Below are 16,457 nucleotides of genomic sequence, written 5' to 3'. Positions count from 1 at the left end.
GCTTTTTCCCCTTCCAATTGAGAAATTTGAGCCCCAGGAGTTCGAGACCAGCCTGGGAAGCATGGCAAAACCCCATCTCTACTAAAATACAAAAATTAGTCAGGCATGGTGGCATGCACCTATAGTCCCAGCTACTTGGGAGGCTGAGGTGGGAGGATTGCTTGAGCCCAGGAGGTCGGAGCTGCAGTGAGCCATGATCATTCCACTGCACTCCAGCCTGGGTGACAGTGTGAGACCCTATCTCAAAAAAAAAAAAAGAAAAAAAAAGGGAAAAGAAATCAGTACATTAAAGAGATACCTCCTCTCCCATGTTAATTTTGACTTTATTGACAATAGCCAAGATATGAAAGCAACCAAGATATGAATGGATAAAGAAAATGTGGTATAAATATGTATACACAATGGATACTATTCTGCCATAAAAAAGGAAATCCTGTCATTTGGATGATGCTGAAGGACACTGATAAGTAAAATAAGCCAGGCACAGAAAGACAAATACCACTTACATGTGCCTCACTTACACATGGAAACTGAAAAAGTCAAACTCACAGAAGCAGGGAGTAGAATGGTGGTTATCAGGGGCTGGCGTGTTTGGGAGATGTTGGTCAAAGGATAGAAAATTTCAGTTACACAGGAAGAATAAGTTCAAATGATCTATCCTATAACGTGGTGACTATAGTTAATAACAACGTATTGTTTAACCGAAAATTGCTAACAGATTTTAAGTGTTCTCACTACACACACATACACACACACAAATGTGAGGTAATGTTAGATTTAGCCATTCTGCAATGTATACATATTTCAAAGTATCATATCATATGACATAGACATAATTTGTCAAAAAATTTTAAGTGTAAGGACATTAGAAAAAAAGATTGTTATTTTCATGCATTTGTAAATAGAGGCTCTGCAGAAACATCCTTTGGCCCCCAGGGGGCGCAGGGCAGAATGAAGCCAGAGCTGAGGATTTGATCCCTGCAGTTGGCACACTCTGGTTACCAGGGCTGCCACAGAGAATACAGAAAAAGTAGTTTATGTCCACTTCAGAGAACATTCACTGTGGGATGCTGGTAGACAAGGGTTGTATGTATCTAAAGTCCACCTCTGGTTTTTGGTAAAGTGTAGTAAATATGCAAAAACTGCAGAAACCTCTACCCATCGTACCCTTCTGCTTGTGTGTCTATGTGTCTCTCTTTCTGTTTATCTTTCACTGTGTGTGTGTGTCCCTGTCTCTCCCTCCCTGTCTCTGCAAAGGGGGAGCCCACAGTGTTCCAGGCTTTACTTCCTATAAGAAACACAAGAATACTGTTGAAAGTATATAAACTTGGCGAACTTATGCAAATTCACAGTTCTAAATGTTCTGCCAACAGGCTAAAATTGCAGATTTTTCCCTTCTAGTGGAAACAAAACTCAAGCAAACCCCTCCTGTATTCTCCTTTATATTTCAGAGAAATTTCTATTGCTTAGCTGTTTAGCATAGTTTTACTAATTGAACAGGATTTTTTCCCTCAGTTTTGTTTGTTTGTTTGTTTGAGACAGTCTTGCTTTGTCAGCAGGCTGGAGTACAGTGGCACAATCTTGGCTCACTGCAACCTCTGCCTCCCAGGTTCAAGTTATTCTCTTGCCTCAACCTCCCGAGTAGCTGGGACTACAGGCGCATGCCACCAAGCCCAGCTAATTTTTGTATTTTTAGTAGAGATGGGGTTTCACCGTGTTGGCCAGGATGGTCTTGATTTCTTGACCTCGTGATCCACCCGCCTTGGCCTCCCCAAGTCCTGGGATTACAAGTGTGAGCCACGGCACCTGGCCAATATTTTACTGAAGTGTTTCAAGCACTAACAGCACAATATTCACTGTAAGAATTTCATACACCAATATAATTACTGCATGAATGTCATTTATTGAAATTAACATTATTATGAATACATAATGGAAAAATGCTCCTCAAAAGAGGAAAGTGAATGTTAACCAGCAACAGGACAAAGCCATCCTCAGAAGACAGAGATAATCGGAAACAGTTTCACAGTTCAGTTTATGTATGTACACCGGGGTTAGAGTTCCTCTATGTCTGCGTCTCTGCAGATGCCAGGTTTTGGATCAGGAGGCTCAGGAATGTCTCCAGCCGCTTCCTGGATCTGTATGCAATGAGTCCTCCCTTGTTGGCCCACCGATCCACCCCAGCAGCACCCTCATTTTCCACGTGGTACACCAACTGTGGCAAATCAAGCCCTGTTTCTGGATTTCTTTCTAAGCATTCTTTCAAGTCTACTATTCCCCCACCCATGGCCCGCAGTATGGCATGAGCAGCACAAGAGTCCCACTTGAACGTGGTATCTTCTGAAAAGATGTAAATGTCAACGAGGCCTTGGACAACACAAAGGCTCTTATAACCAGCCCCAGCTGCCCCGAATATGCGATCTCCACATACACGTGACAATGCAGCTTTGATAGTCTCCTTTTCACTTGTACTAATGACAGCTGAAAAACTGGGGGAGAATGCTGCCTCGGAGCCTGTGTTTCCAGCGTGTATTTCACTGCCGCTCCTTCTAGAGATGGTGAGCTGAAGTGAATGCATGTTCGTCCCCATGTAAGAAAGGCCCCAATAGCACTGTCCTTTCCACCTGTGGAAGAAAAATTTCAATTGGTGATAATTATCACATTTGTTTTTCATTACTAATGTCACTTGCAAACTTAATGATATGAAGAAATACACAATTCATCATAACATGGTGAATCTTAACACCTTTAAGCCTAGGAATAGATATCAGGTAGCTAGTTTATTTCCGAAAGTTACTTATATGCGTGCAGCTGTCTGAGTTGTTGCAATTAGAAATGCTTTCAATTTTATGGCATTATCACATCAATCTAGGACAACACTAAAACATTTATGGGGTTTCCAGCTTCCAGAACCATTGCAAAATTTCATTACAACTTTTAGTATTTAAAGTTTAATAGGGAAAAAGGAATAGATAAGTGATATCTCTTTTCAATCTGCAAACATTATACAATCCTTATAACAAGGTTTTCTTTATTTGGTAACCCCTTTTCATTCTCTTATTCACTAGTTTCACTTTGGCTTCCAACACAAAGAAAGATGGACTCAATGTTATTAGTTTTGACAACCACAATAATTATAGCACCTTCCCTTTATCAATGCTTAACTTACTGTCTGTGTTGTTACATATTTACAGATAAGGAAACAGGCTTAGAGAAAGTAAGTAACTTGCTGAGGCCCACTCAGCTAGAAAGTGGTAGAATCTGCATTCAAACCCACAAAGTCTCACTCTGAATCTGTGCCACAAACTATTTTGTTGACCACCTCCATTACTAGGCCATGATTATGTCTGCATATTATTCTAATTCTTTTCAATTTCTTATTAACCTTTTAAAGATAGCAGAAACCCATTTTTAGTTTGGAAGATGGCGGGGGCAGGGGGAAAATATTAAAACTTAAGAGGTATAAACTTATGACTATTAAAGAGCAAATGATTGTTACTTGAAGCAACTCAAGGTTCAATAAAAACATGTAATCCTATATAAGTGAAAAAATATGACCTATTTCAATAAAAAGCTGAAGCTGCTTGTTCCACCTAGACTTTGCCATGCCCTGCTGGGTCCTGGCTGCTTTCTACACTCTGTTTAAGAGTACATGCAAGGGTGGGAGGAGGCAGAAAGGGAGTGTGAGTTAGGTTCTGATCCTAGCCATGCCTACCAATCTTTTCACAGGATAATTTTCACATTTTGTTTTGAACTTCTAAAATTATACCAAAGTTCAACTGGCTATACAGAGATGGCAGCTGTCTTATTCCCAATGTATTGGAAGGCAGTGTTACCACCACTTTACTAATCTGATTTTGAGTGGATTCTAGAAACAGGGAACAGGATTACTATATTCCAAATGTAAAACTATGATTTCTCCAAGATAGTATTAATTTTAAAATTTCTACCAGCATGTACTTGGCCTCAAATAAAATTATGCAAATCTAAGATTGAAAATAGAACTTAAATTCAAATATGCAGACTTTCAGTGTGAACACTCCTATGTGTTCAGTCCTGGGAATGTCATATAGTGATAATCCTAACAATAAGCAAAGCTGAGGTCACAAGTTCTAACAACTATAATATACCAAAAATATTTGCCTGTTACCTGAGGGTGTTTGGGTCTCGTGACACAAAAGGTTGATTGATGACTCCCATCAGGGGAATCCCTGTCTGTATGTCATAGACACCAATTAAAATGGTGACACACTGAAGTCCACAGGGGAAGATTCCCTGGTTGGATTTAATGTCAGCAGAACCTTTTATATACTGATAAGTTGAATCTGAAAAAGGAAGCAAATGTGTTTGGATTCAGGTAAAGATTATTTAGAAGACTCTGTTCCATATCATTTCTCTCTTCTACTGATTTGGTAAGCAATAATTTTTTTCCTTTGGATGTCACTGTATTGAATTGTTATTTGGCCTCTTGTACTTCTAAATTGCTTGTGTTGCATTTTTCCTGACTATGTGAGAACTCTTGAAGGGAGAGGATGTGTCTATAGTTCCTGTGGCATAGTGACTTGCATATAACAGGCATTCAAATATTTGTTACTTATCAAAAGCATTTAAAAAGTAATAAGCAGAATAATTGGTGGGATTATTTTAGAAATACTACTAATCAGAGGACTAGTACAATGTGAGATGGAAAAGCCTCCTTCCAATGGGTGAAAAAAAAAAGACCTACTATTTGATAGCACAAGAGAGTAACTATAATCAATAAGAACTTAATTGTACATTTTAAAATAAAGAGTGTAACTAGATTGTTTATTACTCAAAGGATAAATGCTCAAAGGGATGGATACCCTATTCTCTGCGATGTGCTTATCTCACATGCGCGCCTGTGTCAAAACATCTCATGTACCCCAGAAATACATACACTATTATGTACCACAAAAATGTTAAAAAGAAAAAGAAAAAAAGAAAAGCCCCCTTCCCGTAATCGGTCATAGGTAAAATTATCTTTTACTATTATTATTTGGTCCCTCAAGTTAGAAGGAAGAAAGAGACAATCAATGATGGTGGCACCAAAAAAAGAAAGTAACGGTGCTCCTATGAAACAGAGGCAGAGAAACTAGGTTTCCTCTTAAGAGATGTGCATGCCAGCAGCTGACTGCCGATGTCTAGGGAGTTAGCACACGGCTAAGGATGTGCCTGGCAAAAGATCTTCAAAGAGCTCGAAAACAGAATCAGTTCAGGGCAGAACCAACAAACAGGAGATCTCTGTCCCTCAGAAACTATAACTGATGCCAATTTACCCTTAAATGATCAAAGATTTGGGGAAAAGTTTTTAGTTTCCATATATTATCCACTGGCTGAATGTGATATAATTATCTGAAGATTAAACCTATTTCAATATCATCCTGTGAATACACTTGTAGGATGGGAAGGGCCCAGGGAGGAGTTTGCCTGCTCCTTGAATGGTCCTATTGTGTTGGGTGGGGAAGAAAAAAAAGGAAGGGGGGGCTTATTAAAATTATTACCTAGAACTTTGTATTAATAGCATCATTGAAAATAAAGGCTGGCTGGGCGTGGTGGGTCATGCCTGTAATCCTAGCACTTTAGGAGGCCAAGGCGGGCAGATCGCTTGAACCCAGGAGTTTGAGACCAGCCTGGGCAACATGGTAAAAACCCCTTCTCTAAAAACAATATAAAAAATTAGCCTAGTGAAGTGGCATGCACCTGTGCTGCCTACTTGGGTCCCAGCTGGAGGATCGCTTGAGCTCAGGAGGACAAGGCTGCAATGAGTTCTGACTGTGCCACTGCACTCCAGCCTGTGTGCAACATGAGACTCTGTCTCAAAAAAAAAGAAAAAAAAAAAAAAAGAAGAAGGGTAGAAGGGTTACACTTTGGAAACAATGGATTATATATTACAGTTCTATCACAATCATGACCAAAATAATGTAGAGCTTATACAGGGCTCACAAACTGCTCATGCGTCACATTAAGCTTTTTGCTTGACCTGTACAGTGCTTTTTTGATTGTTTGCTTGTTTAACTGAATTAGTAGCTAATGGTTAGGAATTGGGATATATCGCTGAAAACCTTGGATCTTGGTTTCTCTTTAAAAATCTGAAGAGCTGGCCTGGACTCCCATATGGCAACAATCTGCTAAAGCTAAGTGCTCTTTAAATGGCATGTGTGCTCAATTGGTCATAACTGCTCTCACTTCATCCTCTCATTTACTTACCAGTCTTTTGAAGATAAGTTAGTTCATCTTGGCATGTATGCCTGTATGTGTGTACCTGTTATAGATATGTGTATATAGACACACAGCTATAATATATATGTATTTATACAGAACACATGACACATACACCTCAACTCTCATTGTTTTAAAACTTTAAATTTTTAAAAACTTCTAGGAGAGTTAAACTACACTCAATAATTTTTATTTTTCCAACCCCCCCACACTGCCACCACCAAAAAAGATTGTAAATAACAAACATACTCTCCTATACTTACCTATGGGGTCCACCCAAATTCCCAAAATGTCCTGTGGAACATTGATCTCCGTGGAATCCAGAGTTGGGTCAGTAAAGGCAACATCCTGATGAACAACCCTGGCTAATGCTTCAGATGCCACCTTGTTACCATTGAGGACTTTGCTAAGAAGCTCTGCTGTTTCTTCCTCTGTTGAACACAACCTCAAGGTAATCTTTTCCCCTAGGGTAAAGCCACACGATAAACCATTACATTTCAAGAGTTTCAGTGGAGAAAGAACAGAGAGAGACAGAGCAAAAGAGTGAGAGAGACAGAGAGAGCGAAAGAGTGAAAGAGACAGAGAGAGACACACACAGAGAGTGAGAGAGAGCGAGAGAGTGAGAGAGACAGAGAGCGAGAGAGACAGAGCGAGAGAGACAGACAGTAAAAGAGCGAGAGATAGCGACAGCAAGAGAGACAGAGAGAGTGAGACAGAAAGCAAGAGAGACAGAGAGCAAGAGAGACAGACAGCAAGAGAGACAGAGCGAGAGAGACAGAGAGAGCGAAAGAGACAGCGAGCAAGAGAGAGACAGAACAAGAGAGAGCAAGAGAGTGAAAGAGACAAGAGTGAGACACAGAGAGAGAAGAAGAGACAGAGAGATAGTGAGAGACACACACAGAGAGAAAAAGAGACAGAGCGAGAGAGATAGCGAAAGAGTGAGAGACAGCGAGACAGAGAGCAAAACAGGGAGAGTGAGAAAGCAAGCAAAAGAGACAGAGAGTGAGCCAGCGAGAGAGTGAATCAAAAGCTGTACACAGATTAAGTGAGGGCGATATATCCATCCCAGCAGTTCCTAAGCCTGGCTGACTGCCAGAATCACCTGGCGGGGCTTCATCAAGGCTGATGCCCAGTGGCTACCCACACACTTAACCTGAATAGTAAGGGATGGGTTTCAGGAAATCAAAAGACCTCCCTAAAAAATGCCCATGTGGGCACAATTTTGTATCCTAGTTAAGGGACACATTGTCAGTTAATAATTCCTGAATTCCTGATCATTAATCTTTTTAAAATTTGTCTTTTGATTTTTTATATACTTAAGTCACCCTGTCTATGTCTGAATATGTTATTGAAAAGAATGGAGGTTTTTCAGCACACCAAAGTGCTTCTACCTCTTTATAGATACTGCTTTTAACTTAAAATTGTTTAAGCTAAGTAACATAAAATGGTATATACTAATCTTTAAATGTAGTAAAACTTTATGCCTCTAAATGGTATACATATAAATAGCTCTCCTCTGTGGGGCCCATTGAGAACCAGAACATAAGCAAAGCTGCTGCTTCAAATGATAAGTTACTGAGGCCAGGTGCTTTACCATCACTTTAAACATGCTTCTTAGACCCTTGATTAATCTGGTTTCAGCCCTTGACAGAAGTGAGGGAAGAAGTTGGTAAAAAATAGGCAAGTTAATAGCAACAAGAGGTGACAGCAGTGGAGGAAAAAAAAATCTTAAAAACTAAGAAAACATGGCACTTCGGAACGTTTTAGATACTCCTGCTATCTAGTAGCTATCTAGGTAGCTACTTCTACCCTTCTTATTCCAAGGGCCGGCAGTGTTTCTATCAGCTGCAAGCTTATTAGAAAGTCAGAACTTGAGGCCGGGCGTGGTGGTTCATGCCTATAATCCCAGCGCTTTAGGAGGCCGAGGTAAGCAAATCACTTGAGGTCAGGAATTCCAGACCACCCTGGTCAACATAGTGAAACCCCTGTCCCTAATAAAAGTTTTAAAAAATTAGCTAGGCATGGTGGCACACGTCTGTAATCCCAGCTACTTGGGAGGCTGAGGCAGGAGAATCGCTTGAATTTGGGAGGCAGAGGCTGCAGTGAGCCAAGATTGTGCCACTGCGCTCCAGCCTGGGTAACAGAGGGAGACTCCATCAAAAACAACAACAAAAAAAATCAGAACCTCAGACGCCACCCCAGACCTACTGATTTTTGTTTGTTTTTTGTTTTTGTTTTTGTTTTTGAGACGGAGTCTCACTCTGTAGCCCAGGCTGGAGTGCAGTGGCCGGATCTTGGCTCACTGCAAGCTCCGCCTCCCGGGTTCACGCCATTCTCCTGCCTCAGCCTCCCGAGTAGCTGGGATTACAGGCCCCCGCCACCACACCCGGATACTTTTTTTTGTATTTTTTCAGTAGAGACGGGGTTTCACCGTATTAGCCAGGATGGTCTCGATCTCCTGATCTCGTGATCTGCCCGCCTCGGCCTCCCAAAGTGCTGGGATTACAGGCGTGAGCCACCGAGCCTGGCTGACCTACTGAATTTTAACAAGATCCTGAGGCGATTACATGACCAGTTAAGTATGGGGAGCACAATCGACATGTATTTCAGTGATGACTGAATCAGCAAGAAATAGTCAAGTTTAGTTAAATTAACTTAATTCAAAGTAAATTAGACTGTTCAAGTTGGGGAATAGTAAAACTAATAATGGCTTCTTACTGCACACCTACTCTGGCTGGGAAAAACTTATGGGATCATTCAAAGGAACAAATTATATTACTCCTTTTGTTGAAATTTGCCAGAGACCTCTCATCCCACTGAGAGGGAAATCTAAATCCCCTCCTATGATCTGGTCTTGCCTGCAATATCATCATCGCCATCTCTCCTCTTCCCCTCTCCACATTTCTCTGCCCTTTTAACAAACAGGAAAATGGATATGGCTATGCCTTTTCCCCCTATAATTCTAGACAAATGATGTATTTAAAAAACTGCAGTAGTCAAGTGTAGATTTTTAAATGTAAGATTGCTTGTAAGTCAGGTGTAAGTGTTATTTTTAACCTTCAGAGGTTTAAATGGTATTTCTTTCCCTTCTTACTAACATAGAACTAACTACATCTTAATATATGGTGCATGAAGGAGACTAAAAAATTTTCAGAGTTAATCTAGAATTCATTTTTTCTTTGTAATTGTGTTTCTAGATATTTAAGTATTTGTCACACGATCAGTGTTTAATGTTCACTATTTTATTCTTCTACTATTAAACAAATCCAAACAAACTAAAAAAAAAAAAAAAAAAAGTATTTCTCTGAAAGTAATCAGATTACCTGAGGTCAGGAGTTTGAGACCAGCCTGGCCAACACTGTGAAATCTCATCTCTAACTAAAAATACAAAAATTAGCCGGGTGTGGTGGCACACGCCTGTAATCCCAGCCACTTGGGAGGACGAGGCAGGAGAATCCCTTGAACCCAGGAAGTGGAGGTTGCAGTGAGCTGAGATTGTGTCACTGCACTCCAGCCTGGACAACAGAGCAACTCTGTCTCAAAAACAAACAAACAAACCAAAAAACTTAGTACTAAAAGGAAGCTTTTAGTTAGTCCATGTACTTCACAGAGGTTCTGAGACAGAAATGATGAGGTGATTTGCTCAAGATCACACAGTAAGTATTTCAGAGCCATGGCTTCCTCTGAACTTTTAGCTGAGGTCCATGGACTTCCCCAAGAGTGCACAGATGGGTTTAAACCTAGGATCTGAAATTGTCTGCACAATTGTGTAGATGGGCATCTTTGGGGCTTTGATAACTTACATTAGATTCCCAAAGGGCCATGCGATTTTCCCAAAGCTTGAGTTATAAGTTACTTAAATGCCACAGATTTATATCTAAAATGATACATGGACTTGCTAAATTATTCTAAGATACCATATCTCTCTACTTAAGTTAAATGGCATGACATTCTGAGGTAGAAATTTAATGAACCTTAACATTCAAATATATTATGTTGTTTACAGTAAGTGGCTTCCAAACATTTAGTTCATGGCATAAATTAGAGATTAGAATACCATGTGATAATTAAATTACAAAGACACATTAAGATTCTTATACTTACCCAAATCATTAGTAAACTCATTGGATTCTTCTCCAAAAATATGTTTTTCCAAGCCTGGAAACTGAATGATTCAGAATATGATGAAAAATAAAACAAAAACCCATATACATGTTCAATTCTGAACAGATTTCAATGTTATATTTCAAATTAAATAGCACAATCAGAACTGAAATTCCAAAATTTCCAATTCTAGAAACCAATCCAAGTATAAAAAAACGAAGTCAGCTTGGCTCAGTGCTTAATTTTCTAATATTTTTCTGCCCTTTTGCCCCTCTAGAAAGTCAAAATCATGGTAGATGCCTGGTTCCCTTATGTCCTGTTTAGTTTGCAAAAGTACTTCTAGAAACTTCATCCTTCTACTTAAGAGCCATAGAATTCGAATATTTACAAAGGACATGTTTTAACTCTTGCTCTTAAACAGCATCCTAGTAGCTGTTATACAAGGTAATTTTGTTGATCAAGTATCTAAAAGCATGACTTGAGACTGGATAGAAGGAGTTAGAGGATAACATTCAATTTTGTTTTCATTTCCAGGCGTTTGTTTCCCTACTCTCAGATGTATCATCATTCAGGCTAGGAAGGGGATATGAAAAAAAAGAAAGATTTTATTGACCAATAATTTAAGCATCAATATATAGAGTGAATAAATGGAGTCAGGTAAGGATCTTCTGTCATCTCTGTATGATCACGAAGCTTTCTGATACATTTTGCTTCTAATCCTTTCTGTAGTAAAGATAATTTTTCTCAAAATGTGTGCTAAAATTTGATACACATGATGTTCTCAGGGAACAAAAGCAAGGACATGCTTCAAATATTTGAACTCGGTCATTTGCAGATGACAAATAGCTTTAATAATGCCCACAACCACTTAGTATTCATATTATTTTGTGGAACAGTACAAATCAACAAGGGCTGGCAACCAGCCCATTCATCAAGGGCTGACACTCAGTCTCCCAAGCCTGCTTAAAGACCGGTTCTGAGACTACAAGACAAAAGGCTCATGAAATAAAGATATTTTATACAGCTAAAATGGAATATCATTTATTTTAGCTCATGAACAAATAACCGCCTGAACTTTTTATAATGCTTTGAGGCAAATATTAGCCCATAAAAATTAATGTTGATACATTTTTAATCCAGTTGCTCAACCATCCCTTGCACCCAACTATATTGATAAGTAAAAAACAAAAATAAATTTGCTTCATTTAGTTTATTGGAGTCAGATTTCATATGACATGAAAAAGTATAGTTTGTAGAGATTTCATGATGGCATTTAGTCTCTTCACCTGTGGTCAAGATTTCACTTAAACGATTCTAAATAGTTCTCAATATTTTGAAAATTTCATAGAAATTATTCCAATATTTTGTAATGCTTTCTGCCATAAAGTTCTATTCTCCCAAATGTAATGGTTACATTATCATATAAAAGGCAATATAATATTGCAAAGAATGCAGACTCTGGAGTCAGTCTTCCTGTGTTCAAAAACTGGTCCTACCATTTACTTGCTGTGTAATCTTAGGCAAGTTACTTAACCTCTCTGTGCCTCCCTTCTTTCACCCATTACATTGTAACAGTAGTTCTTACTTCATCAAATTGTTGTAAGAGCTAAATAAGTTAATATATTTAAAGACTTTAGAATAGTGGCTGGCACATGGCGTTTATAAGTGCTGCTAGTATTATTATTTCTATTTATTAACACAGTTTCTTTCTTTAGTCAGCTCCAGAAAGTTAGAGTCGCAATCATTGTTATATTAACATATTAACATGTTTATACGTTTATAACAAAGAACAATATTTTTCTACTAGAATAAAGGAGACTTTAAGTCTCCAGGTACAATCTCATAACTGAAGCAACCATTATATAAATGATGAGAGCCACAAGGTAGAACTTAATATATCAAGTTAAAAAAAAAAAACCGGTTACAAAGCAGTGCGCTGTCATTTCTGTTGCAATACATTGTATGGGTCATGTACACACATACACACAGAAGGAAAATGTTATAATATTTAGCAAAGCACAGCTGTGGTTTTCTCCAGTGGTGGGACTAAAAGGGTTCTTATTTTTGCTTATTTTCCAGAAAATATGTAGTATTTATTAAGAAGAAATTCATTAGTAAATGAAAGGTTCTATACTGAAGTGTATATTTCTAGGTATTAGAATTGTGAGTGATTTTTATTTTCTTATTTGATTTTCTGTATTTTAAAGATTTCCTGCAATGAACATTTTATCAATATTGTAATCATGACAAGGAGGAAAAAAATCCAGGATGTTTACCTGAATTCAAGGTGCTAGTACAATGATAGAGGTGAGGTGTAAAAGGCATGCTGTTTTATGACGGGGAAAGCCACAGATGCAACTATTTTGCAATTACCTTGGCTGTGACCTTTCTTACCTTGTTCTCCATATTCTGTTTTATAACTTCCTGTACCAGTACATCAGCCAGCGTCTTGAAGTCAACTGCAAACTTCTTGTTCTTTTCTTCCTCTTTCTTTTCTTCAATCAACAGCTGGAAGAGGGCCTCCTGCTGCCTGCATGCCCGGGCAATGTTAGCAGCCTTCTCAGAGACACAGAGCAGTTCCCGGAGGATATCTGACATTTCTGAACCTTGCTTTTCAGTTGCAGCTGCTGGTGGAATTGGCACCCACCCTCTGGGCCGTCAGCTGGAAAAATACAAGAATGTGAAAGAGAAAGCAGTTCAGAGAGTGATGTCAGGGTGCCTCTGGCACTACCAACAACCCATCTGGCAGTCAACCTGGTCAGCCTGGTGAACAGCTAGTCTATATCATCTTCACATCCTCAGTGTGGAAGACTCTAGATATAATCTAAAATTTGAAGCTTATTGTTTTAAATCTTGAAAAGAAATTTACACTCTCAAAAATATACCAAAAATTAAATTCTCAGTGACAGAAAAATCTTTGAATGAAAATCTAAATTCCTAGAGAGACAGGCAGATGGACACACAAGCCCAATGCTAAAGGCAAGCCAAATTCTTGTAATGACCTTAGAATGATCACATAGGCTTAGCAGCAGTATTGAAGTAGTACTTTCTTTCACACTGTGGGAAGAAGGGAGAAGAAATGGATGAGGACTTACGCTGTCAGTTCCAGGGCAACTTTCTTTCTTTTCTTTTTTTTTTGAGACGGAGTCTTGCTCTGTCACCCAGGCTGGAGTGCAGTGGCGCGACCTTGGCTCACTGCAAGCTCCACCTCCGGGGTTCACGCCATTCTCCTGCCTCAGCCTCCCCAGCAGCTGAGACCACAGGTGCCTGCCACCACACCGGGCTAATTCTTTGTATTTTTAGTAGAGATGGGGTTTCACCGTGTTATCCAGGGCAACTTTCTTTTTCTTTTCTTTTCTTTCTTTTTTTTTTTGAGATGGGAGTCTGGCTCTGTCGCCCAGGCTGGAGTGCAGCGGGGCGATCTCGGCTCAGTCCAAGCTCCACCTCTCGGATTCACACCATTCTCATCCTCAGCCTCCTGAGTAGCTGGGACTACAGGTGCCCACCACCACACCCAGCTAATTTTTTTGTATTTTTAGTAGAGATGGGGTTTCACCGTGTTAGCCAGGATGGTCTCGATCTCCTGACCTCATGATCCGCCCGCCTGGGCTTCCCAAAGTGCTGGGATTACAGGCGTGAGCCACCATGCCTGGCCTGTCCAGGGCAACTTTCTAAAGTAGTAAGTACCAGACCAGCTAGCACCTTTTTTGTTGTTTTTGAGACAGGGTCTCACTCTGTCACCCAGGCTGGAGTGCAATGGTGTGAACACAGCTCATTGCAGCCTTGACCTCCCGGGCCCAAGTCATTTTCCCACCTCAGCCTCCTGAGTAGCTAGGACTACAGGTGCATGCCAACACGCCAGGCTAATTTTTGTATTTTTTGTGGAGATGGAGTTTTACCATGCTGGCTAGGTTAATCTCAAACTCTTGGACTCAAGTGATCCTCCTACCTCAGCCTCCCAAAGTGCTGGGACTACAGGTATAAGCCACTGCGCCCAGCCTCAGATCAGCAAGCACTGTGTGTCCTGCAAGACCCTGAGGTCATTCTTCTGCTAGTAGCACGAGCCATCTCATTGCCAACTCACTCACATCCCGTTAAAAAAAAAGGCCTACTATCTATGCTGCTTCTTTACCCAGTAAAAGGTTGAATAATGAGGTGAAACATGCAACTTGTTGACACTTGAAAAGTTCTGGCTTCTAGGAGTGTTGTGCTATCAGACCTTGATTATATCTGTTAGGGATTTCTTGCAATTAGGAGAGAAACAGTTCTCATTTTTAATAGCAGCTACCTCTTACTGAAAAAGCTTGAAAAATTCCTATCTCATGAGAATTACTGTGAGTATTATCAACCCTGTTTTACAGTTAAGCTGAAGCATAGCAAGGTTAAGTAACTTCAGGGTTACGGAAGGCTAAACTGCAAGGCTTGGCATTGCTCCTACACACAAGCCCAGGCTCTTTATTATCATAATACAGTTTCCTTCATTAAAAGAAATTCCCTTAATAGGCCAGGTATAGTGGCTTATGCCTGTAATCCCAGCATTTTGGAAGGCCAAGGCAGGTGGATCACTTGAGGTCAGGAGTTCAAGACCAGCCTGGCTAACATGGTGAAACCCCGTCTCTACTAAAAATATAAAAATTAGCCAGGACTGGGCACAGTGGCTCACGCCTATAATCCCAGCACTTTGGGAGGCTGAGGCGGGTGGATCACCTGAGGTCAGGAATTCAAAACCAGCCTGGCCAACATGGTGAAACTCTACTAAAAAAATACAAAAATTAGCCGGACATGGTGGCCCACACCTGTAGTCTCAGCTACTCAGGAGGCTGAGGAAGAGAATCGCTTGAACCTGGGAGGTGGAGGTTGCATTGAGCCGAGATTGCACCACTGCACTCCAGCCTGGGTGACTCAGCAAGACTCTGTCTCAAAAAAAAAAAAAAAAAAATCCCTTAATGGACTCTGGGAGGCTGAGAATTAGTACAACTCTGAAGATGTGGATGCAATGGGAGTAAGATGTAATTTGTAATAGTCTTAAACAATTTTGCTAAAAAATATGTTCTCTCCTTAAGATTATAGGTCAACCACTATGAGAAAATATGTCCAGTCTCAGTAGTAATAAAAATAAAAGGGCACAAAAGCAATGAGATATCCTCTTTCACTACTGCATATGTTTTAAAGTTTATATTCCCTCTTGGAGATGTGGTGAAACAGGTGCTGATGCTCTGCCAATAGGCATGCAAACAAGTTAGGTTTCCAGAGGGCAATCTGACAAAAATGTGTCAAGATCCCTATAGATGCCACTGCCTTTAGTCAGTAACTCCAGTTTTTCCTCAATTTGTGTTAAGGCAATCAGGGTTGAGTTAAAATATTTCTGCACAAGGAGGATTAATATTACAACAAGTTGAAAATAATCTTAAATATTGGTAAAACAAAATAATATACAGTCGGTAAAATCATGTTTTTGAAGAATATTTAATAATATGGAAATATGCCAATGCACTAATGTTAAGTGGAAAAACTACCTATGACTATATATAATTCGAGAGTATGTTATCCATTTGTATTTATACACATACACAGAGAGAAAGAGCTTGAAAGGAAGATTAGTAGGTGATGTTTTAATGGTCGTTATGACTGAGTAATGGAATTATAGATGATTTTTTAATTATGCTTTTCTATAATTTTCAAATACTCTACAGTAAATATACAGTGCTTTTATAACAATAAATTACATTTTTTAAGTGTTTTGGGGCAATTAAGTATGAAGGTCTAAGAATGTCTCAGCTCCTCGAGGCAAATGTCTAAATAAAACGAGACTGTAGTAATAATGCAAAAAGCTTTCAGGTGATAGAAAGGATCTAGTGAAAACTCAAACAAAAGCACCTGCCCGCCTAAATGCCTTTTATTTCAAGAATGAATGCTTTGTAGGAAGACTTACTTTAGTTGACTTGAATCTAAACATTAGGAAAAGCAGCTGCATTAATAAAGCTGAGGCACGTTGCCTTAGAAATAATTGATGGTATATATGACATATATATGCCACAAATTATAAGTTACATATAATATACAATCACAAATATACATACATATCTCAGTATAATACATGGCCACAAAAGCAT

General features: G+C 39.5%; 1 protein-coding gene across 3 annotated transcripts in view; it reads right to left on the bottom strand.

Annotated features, from left to right (window-relative positions):
* Positions 1-1,805: 1,805 nt before the first annotated feature.
* INPP1 (inositol polyphosphate-1-phosphatase) overlaps positions 1,806-16,457 on the bottom strand; it is a 28,760-nt gene continuing 14,108 nt past the window's right edge. For all 3 annotated transcript variants that reach the window (XM_025403888.1, XM_025403887.1, XM_025403889.1), the window contains 5 exons: positions 12,739-13,006; positions 10,345-10,405; positions 6,504-6,704; positions 4,151-4,325; positions 1,806-2,624 (listed from right to left, as the gene is read on the bottom strand). In XM_025403888.1, the coding sequence (XP_025259673.1) occupies positions 2,066-2,624; positions 4,151-4,325; positions 6,504-6,704; positions 10,345-10,405; positions 12,739-12,942 (1,200 nt within the window). In that variant the 5' untranslated portion in view covers positions 12,943-13,006 and the 3' untranslated portion in view covers positions 1,806-2,065. The remainder of the gene's footprint in view (positions 2,625-4,150; positions 4,326-6,503; positions 6,705-10,344; positions 10,406-12,738; positions 13,007-16,457) is intronic.

The sequence above is a fragment of the Theropithecus gelada genome, chromosome 12 (genome assembly GCF_003255815.1).
Source record: "Theropithecus gelada isolate Dixy chromosome 12, Tgel_1.0, whole genome shotgun sequence".
Taxonomy (NCBI): Eukaryota; Metazoa; Chordata; class Mammalia; order Primates; family Cercopithecidae; genus Theropithecus; species Theropithecus gelada.
The sequence above is the reverse complement of the archived record's forward strand: the minus strand, read 5'-3'. Positions and strand labels throughout refer to the sequence as shown.